Below are 8,834 nucleotides of genomic sequence, written 5' to 3'. Positions count from 1 at the left end.
GAGTTGAAAGTACTAAAATTGTCCATTTATTTTCAAAATAGCTAAAGTACCCTTATTTATCCTAGGAGGTAAATCTTAATTTTTTAAAGAGCAAAACAAAAGTTTGAGCATAATGAAACAATACTACCAATTAATTAAGTGGTCAAATTAAACTGTTCTAAAGGAGCATACGTTTCTCGTATCAAACCTTCAAAATGTACAATTAAGTTCATTTATTGATAAAAGTTTATGTATCAAGAAAGAAAACGTTTCGAAAATGAGATATTCCTACCCCATATAAAAGGGAACCCTAATTCAGCCTCAAAATCAAGATCAATTGGTCGTCTTCTGATATAAAAACAAGTTAATCATTCATGGCAAGGTTGAACGAATTCTGGTTCTTCACGTTTCATGTCTTAGCCATCACCATTGTTGTTGCATGTAGACTTGAACCAAAAGTCACTGTTGCAGAAACAGATACGTCCCCTGCAGTGCCAACGGTGGTGGATTTTGACATAGACACCAACTACAAGCATCATGAGGACGGATTCATAGTGACACCGGTGGCGGATTTAGGTGCACCTAACCACGACTTAGACTTCGACTACAAGCGTCACGGAGAAAAAATTACAGTGCCACTGCATGCGGATTTTGCACTTCCACCTGAATTCGATTTCGACTTAGGCCCCGACTACGATGGTGAAGGAGATGTATTTGCAGTGCCACCGGAGGCGGATTTAGGTGTGCCTGACCACGACATAGGCTCCGACTACAACCCTCAGGGAGATAAAATTACAGTGCCACTAAGGGCGGATTTTGCACTTCCACCTGAATTCGATTTCGACTTGGGCCCTGACTACGATGGTGAAGGAGATGAGTTTGCACTTCCACCGGAATCCGATTACGACTTAGGCCCTGACTACTACCATGAAGGGGATGAATTCGCAATGCCACCAATGGTGGATTTCACACTTCCACCGGACTCTGATTACGACTTAGTCCCTGGGTACTACCATGAAGGAGAAGAATTTGCAGTGCCACCAGCGGGGGATATTAACCTTTAATTTTAAAGGGCAATAACAAAAACTATATTCTTAAGCTATATCTTTTCGACTAATAAATTCATGTAAATTGACATGCTTTTATCAATATTTTCACCTGCCAATATATAATATTATATATATTATTTTAATAATTATATTTTCAGCATGCCCTGTCTCAGTTTGTTAGTTCTTTTTCCCTTCCACCATGATCGGTTAACGTGTTATGTACTGCTGTCCATAGAAGCACACGACAGCTAGCTCTCTTCCAAGCTCGAGCCATTGCTCCTTTACACGCACAAACATTCCTTTTTCTTCATGCATAATTGGACAGGTGTCTACTCCTCCTCTACATGCTAAAGTAAATGTGTTGTCCATCACTCATTCTACATGTCGCCTTGGGTGACAACCAAAGGAAGTAGGGTTGCTCTTGTGCGACTGTTTAATCTAAGATTTATATGTCGAGAGTTTTAATTTAAAATGTTATATAATCAATAATAATTTTAATTACAATCGAGATTGTGACAGGTTTTAACCTAAGATATTACATGTTTATTAGTTACACAATCAGTAATAATTTCAGTTACAATTGAGAATATCTTGATGATAACTCATTAGATTGTAATCAGAATAATTAGTCTTAGGTGATAACCCGAGCAATTAGGACAGTTTTATTGTACGACAGTTTAATTTAAGACTAAATTATAATAGATTTTAACTTAAAATGTTATAATGTTATCTTGTTTAATATGCAATATATCTAACTCATAAAGTAAGTTTTGATCTAAAAATTATATTTACCTAAAACAAGTATATTTTCAAAAGTTATCTCACGCTTTTAAATATCATAAGACAATTTATAAAAAAATATTATTTTTCATTGACATATAAATCATTTGTTGTTGATCAAATTATTTTCTTTAAAAAATAAAAAAATATAGAAAATGTTTTATTCTAAGTTATTTTTTCGATAAAATTAGAGATAATGGATGTTGGGAGAAAAAAGATAAAAGGATTTTTGAGATGATTTCGACAATTTTATGACGATGTTGGAAAATGCAAATAAAATCGGTGGGACATCGGTAGCAGTAGAGTATGGGGCAAGAAGCATACATCTTCCATAATCGACTGTTGATATTGACTCTTAAAATTGTTGGGGAGAAACACATGATGATTACATCGATGATGAAGAAACTGAGGGACCTGAGATGACACTATTTTCGATGGTGGTGAAACTGATTTAGCCAATGATGAATATTCAACATCGTATCAACCTACTCCTCACATGAATGAGATAGATTATAATGCGATGAGGGCATCTGAATTCACAGAGATGCCACATTTGACTTCAGGCTACGTAACTGAATCATTTGACTTCACACTTTGTTGGGCGGAATCGATTTTGGCAACAATGATGTTTCATTTAATCCATACTTTGAGACAATTACTCTCTTCCATAAACTCTTTGATTCCCACCCGAACCTCCAAATCCACTTGTTTAGAAGGGATTGATTCCTTGTCCGCATATCAACTAACCCCAAGCCACCCTGGATTCTAGGTTGGCATACCCTTTCCCACTTAACCCGGTGGATGGTCCTTCCGTTATTCGCACCCCATAAGACGTTGGCTAGAAGACTATTAATCTTGGATGTTATGGTGATCTTGGATGTTATGGCGCAAGGCATCTTGAACAAAGACAGAAAATACATCGGTAAGTTAACTAAAACAGATTTTACGAGAGTGAGTCTACCGGAAAACGATAGGAGTTTGCCTCTCCATCCTTCCAATCGAGAGCTAATTTTATCCACAATGGTCTTCCAAATATCAGTCGAGTTCCTCGATAAGCCAAGTGGAAAGCCAAGATATTTAGTTGGAAGGATATCCCACTCGCAATTGATCTCCTCCGCCCACGCTGAGATGCGGATATCATCCAAATTGACACCAAACAATTTAGTTTCTCGGACGTTAAGATTAAGTCCCGAAGCTAACTCAAAGACTCTTAGGAGTCTTTTAGTGTTCTTCATGGACTCCACGTTATTCTCCGAGAGCACGATCAAATCGTCGGCGAACTGCATATGAGACAATATAAGATCGTTATTACCAACACAAACTCCTCTTATCAACCCTTCTCCCACCGCTTTCCTTATCAAACCACTCAACGCTTCTCCCGAGAGGTTGAAGAGAAGAGGGGACAACGGGAAACCTTGTCGAAACCCTCCACCAATCTTGAACTTATTAGAAGGCGTTCCATTCACCAGAACAGAGATGGTCGTTGTCGATATACACAATTTCATCCATCGCCTCCACCTCTTGCCGGAACCCATAACTCTCAGAATTAAATCTAAAAAATCCCAATCTACTGAGTCATAGGCTTTTCGGAAATTAGCTTTTAGTATGACTGCTTCTCTCTTCCTTTTCTGCACATCATCAATAATCTCATTTGCAATGAGCACGCAGTCTGTGATTTGTCTCCCTGTGATGAAAGCAAACTAAGTCAAGTTGCTCACGAGCCATTCGAGTATCAAGTAGCTCGTTTTGGCTCGTTAAGAGCTCGGTCAAGTCCATTCGAATCGAGAATTTATCGAATTTTGACCGAGTCGATCTTGAGTAACTCTCGATTTGTCTCGCCCCATTTACAACCCTAATTCCGGGAGCATAAGCATAAGGCGAAGGCATGCTCCTTTTGTAAACAAAGCTTAAATTTTTATACTAAAAAAATTTATAAATCAATTCTAGAATATGTTCATATCCATTAACTACTGGTTCACTCCTACCGATCTTAAGCTCATGTTCTTTCAGCATTGCTTGTCCCTTCATCAAGATCACATTGCATATGTGGTATGTCTTTTGCGGAAGAGGCTGTTGAGAAGTTAGCAGGCCATTGGAGTATGTTAGGAGAGTTGTTCTGGTTGTTGCATAAATTGTTAGCTTGTTCGAAACGGTTTAGCCCAGCCAGTCCATGATGGACCAAGCTCCTTGTGTTGATCTGCTAGACTATACTGGGGGCTACATAAAAGCTTAATTGGTTAAAGGCCAAAAATATCTAATGGCCTACATTTTCTACTTTCTATGCTAGTTTTGCTAAACCTAATTGTGTTTATAGCTACTGTTTATTTAACTCTTCCACAACCACAACCACAACCATTCATCAACTCTTCTGCATCCAATTGGATTCACGCATGTTTGACTTCAAGAATGTGCTGCTGAGACTACCATTAATTGCTTTGGTAACAGCTGTAGATAAGATCCATTGTATCATCTCAAAGGTTATTTAACATAAAATGACTCATTGATTGTCTTAGTAGCAGCTATAGATGATATTCACTATACCATCTTCCTTTTCTGCACGAAGATAGAATCACTCTAATTTCCTTAAAGGTATTGTAAAAGTTATATATATATATATATATATTATTTTTATTTTTGGATAATGAATTAAAAAATATAAAACAAAATAATAGGACCCATGAATTTATTGAGGTGTCAATTGTTATCATTAAATTTTATATTAACGTTAATAAAATGTTCTTCTCATAAAATTCTAATTTAGTATTTCTTTTCCAAAATTTAAAAAAAAATAATTGAATTTCTTTAATTTTGGTATTTCCAAATTCTCACCGTCAATTCACCAAATCACTTTCTTGATTTTTCATTTCAATGAAAAATTTTATTAACATTTTTTTCTTCAAAACTCAATCAGAGGAAAAATTTTAAGTATAATTAGTATTCTTCTTTTCTCTTTCATTTTTCATGATTCCTCTAAAATTTCTTATTTTTATTTTTTAATTTATCATATTTTCCATGCACACAAAGTCACAATTGTTTATCATCAATTGTGGTGCTTGAATCATATTGAAGATTGTTCTTGCAATTCTAGGTAGATCACGTTTCAGATTCTTTCTTTTGATTTTTATATATTTTCAAATTTTAGATAAGATCGCTCTTTTATTTTCAAATGTTATGTTATGTATTGAGAAAAATATATTGGAAAACATTGATGTTGACACTATCATCAATGATTTTGCAATCAAGAAATGCTCGAAGTCAATATTTTTTATAAGTATTTGTATAACATTTTTGATATTGTAATGAATTACTATTTGTTTAATTTAATAAAAAAAATCTAATAAAAGTTTTATATTACATTTTTTTTATATTAGCAGCCCATTTTTTTAATTTTCGCTCCTAGTCAAAAAATAGTCAGGACCAACCCTAGGACAGAGAGAATCCTCATTTGATTTCACCTCATCTAACTATCCTAAAAAGATTATAAAACTTGTTATATATATATTATCATGCAATCATTGGAAAAATACTTAAACACTTAATAAATATACATAGAAAGATAAAAAAAATAATAACATGATGTTTCCAAGTCCTTAGAAAAACAAATAATCAGACAAAAAAACACTGAATTGTTCATAATAAATGTGTAAATATAGGCAAAAACTCGAAACTTGTATTTTAATCCTAATTAACTTGCATTGATGATATTACCCCATACACAGATCCAACTGAAACCCAATCTATGAACATGTATAGTAACATGGAAATTCATAAGTTACATATACTTTTCCTTATTCATGCATAATAAAAAAAATGACATGCAAAGAGAAGTATTCTGACCAGATTTGTGACCGAACATGCCAAGGGTCGGCTGAACCATTTGTTGAATGTATGGGTTTACTTTTATGCTTTTATGCTTTGCCTCTCCTCGGCGTGTTGTTCAAGGTATTCTTTGCTGTTCATTTCTGTCAGTCTGCGTGACATTTAGTTTTTCGGAGAAGAAATCAATGTCATCCCTAATGTATAGTTAATTATCCGAGGACGTATCGAATATTCACTTCTAATCATCGTGTAACACCAAGTGATTTGCAGACAGATAGGAAAGACTAACGCGCAAACCAAAAGAAAGAGCATTAAGTGGTACAAAGAAAGAGTTGATATATGAAGGTTAGCATTTGTACCTACTAATGGTGCGATCCTTTGCGAATCCCAGTTCGTTATCCACACAAAGGTTTGAATCGTCGTTTCTCCTTGACCGGGAGGAGGTTCTCGGTGCCGTATACTGCGCATCTGAAACGGTCATGATGTTTTCGAAGAGTTCTAGTGGGCTGCCCTCAGCTGTACACAACAGTCTGGCCTTGTTTTCATACATTACCTGCAACATTGAAGAATAAAGATGAAGGCCAACGGATCTATGGTGTATTTAGTTTATCCCGACACTGCTATAGCGATTCATTCACCGTATACTGAACGACAAGTAGATCATATGGGATCTGAAAACAGGCAAAGCTATAAGAAGAAACAGAGCATACATCAACTAAAGTGACAAACCGATAGGCTGCCGTCCTGTTGTGCAGCCCGAGTTTTGGAATACCTTCAAGAGCTAGGGTATGAAAATTCTCTGCGAGAGGATAGTATGGGAAATAAGATCAGAACATATGACTAAATTCTACTGTTATTGGTCGAGTATCACTTACTGAACAATCCAAAGTAGTCTGCAGCTCCAAGAGGTCTGTCACAAAGTTCCTCGAACGAGAAATAGGCACATCCATTAGCACCAAGGGGAACCTGGTGACGAGAAGCAATACAAAAAACTCATTGAATCAGTCGAGATATGTACCCTACGTAACGATAGAACTAATACTCTAGCACATACCTGCAAAGTCCTACCCATAACTACTTCAACCACTTGTGGACTAGCAGCAACATGTTCACCAATCAGATGCTGAAAGTTCTGTTTTAGGAGGCTGGACAAATCTTTGCCAATGAAGTAGAAACCTTCTTCTGCCTGAGCATTGGAATCAGAAAACGATAATTTCATGCTATAATTGCAGAAATGAAATTTCAGTGAATCTACACAAGAATTGATTTGATCGTACCGAGGTGAGTTTCCGGTAATCTACTGCAGAACTGATTTCATGAACGACACATCTTTCCTACAGAAACATATCCTTCAGAGATTATAGTAACCTCTGAATAGGTCAGTAAATCAATTACAACACGAATATATCTCCATCCATACCTTCAAACTGGCAATGAAGGGTAGAAAAAGATCCCTCTGCAGTCCACCTTCGTAGAGATTGTCCGGAGCACGATTTGAAGTTGCAACAAGTATCTACACTTTCCACCATCAGAGTCCAAGCAAAGAAGTTTGATGTTAATTTTCAACAGAGACCGACTACAACTATAATGTGATAAATTTACTTACAATGCCATTACTGTATAAATGTCCGAAAAGACGGTTCAATATCAATGCATCAGCAACATCAGTCACCTGCAAAAGACCACAATTGTTGAAATAAAATTTTGGCTTCAGAGGCGTAAAGAAATTGATTTGAATGTTAATTAGAACTATAAATGTTTTACCATAAATTCATCTAGACACAGTAGAATCGCATCATCGGAAATCTCTCCTGCCACAACTTCAAGTGGATCTGCAACACCCTTGTGCTTCTGCAAGAGTTGATCATTGTGTTAAAATCACATAAGCATCTCAAGATTATAATGAGATTTTTTTCAAAAAAATCACTCCAAGGCTGAAGTATCATACATATTCTCATTCATGTTACGAAAGATAAGAATACTGAGCAAAACCTAGTATTGAAACAGCCCAATTACTATGAGATCACCGATTTGTTCAACTATGAGAAATGTAATCATACATATTCTCACCTGCAAGCGACTGTGGACATCTAACATAAAGTCATGAAAATGGATCCTTTTCTTCCTCCAATTGCAAGGCCTGACACAGTGGAAAACAGAATACAGGATAGAAATCAGCAAGTATGAGCAGTTAGCATGGCAGGCGACGAAAATGGAGAAAATATTTGACCGAAGCTTACAATTGATCGAAGAAGAGGTCCATCAACATAGTTTTCCCTGTGCCTACTCCTCCATAAAGATATAATCCCTTGACGGGGGAGTATGAAGACTGTGGAGACTGTGGCATTAAACGAGACCAAAACCACCGTTTCCTGAAGAACAACTAAATGTTCATCAACTATTGGTGGAAGAATGTTATAAAACAGAACCTTTACCTAACAGTTTTCTCAGGCACTTGATAGCGATCCAACCGGCACTCGGCAGCTGACTCAACGATCTCATCATAAAGCCTTTGAAGTTCTGTTAAAGTGCCTACCTGCAAAAATCTCTGTTACAACAATTTCACAATGCCACCAGATGACCACACACCAAAACTGCCTAAACACCAATAGCAGCAGAATGCATGTTTTCAATGTAGTTCATTTCTTTCAACTGATGAATGATGAGTTCACCCGCTGAAATTCATATACCTGGCAGGCATCACCATCAAAGAGCTCACCGGCTGAAATTCTTCGTTCATACTCCACGAGCGGCCCTCCTCCGTTTACTTCTGCGACGGAGCGCAGAATTTTAACTCAGGAAAAGCGAATTTTATATTTAGTACTTCATATTATAAATTTAAGGAGCCGAATCATAAAATTTCAAAGAAACGAAATTAAATCATCAATAAAAAAATAACTAAATTATACGAAAAATTATTAACCAAACATGAACGAACGGAAACCGAATAGAACCTGTCGTATCAACTTTAGTTGCAGCACCCGTTGAGAAAGGTCTTGCAGAGAACAAAAATCTGTGGATTTCGGCATTGTGAGGCAGTGTATAAACAGGAGTAGAATTGGTTTGAATCAAGCGGCTTCGTCTCCTAACAATAGCACTGGAATAATTGTTTATCCTTTGTGTACAAGCTGATCTTATGTTGCGAACTGATCGGACGATCGCTCTCATTTTCAATTCCGGTAATAAGTTTATTCTCCAAGAGCATCA

General features: G+C 36.4%; 1 protein-coding gene across 1 annotated transcript; it reads right to left on the bottom strand.

The window, feature by feature from the left end:
- Positions 1–5,562: 5,562 nt before the first annotated feature.
- LOC120145165 (AFG1-like ATPase) lies at positions 5,563–8,834 on the bottom strand. Its single transcript, XM_039159055.1, has 14 exons — positions 8,582–8,834; positions 8,318–8,397; positions 8,063–8,163; positions 7,868–7,999; positions 7,698–7,767; positions 7,392–7,478; positions 7,234–7,299; positions 7,048–7,140; positions 6,905–6,961; positions 6,682–6,813; positions 6,503–6,593; positions 6,338–6,426; positions 5,987–6,180; positions 5,563–5,778 (listed from the first exon to the last, which is right to left on the bottom strand). Exons 1-14 carry the CDS (start codon positions 8,793–8,795, stop codon positions 5,709–5,711), a joined length of 1,476 nt encoding a protein of 491 aa, XP_039014986.1. The 5' UTR covers positions 8,796–8,834; the 3' UTR covers positions 5,563–5,708.

Source organism: Hibiscus syriacus, unplaced genomic scaffold (genome assembly GCF_006381635.1).
Source record: "Hibiscus syriacus cultivar Baekdansim isolate YM2019G1 unplaced genomic scaffold, ASM638163v2 tig00110893_pilon, whole genome shotgun sequence".
NCBI lineage: Eukaryota > Viridiplantae > Streptophyta > Magnoliopsida > Malvales > Malvaceae > Hibiscus > Hibiscus syriacus.
This window is presented reverse-complemented; position numbering and strand designations above follow the sequence as displayed.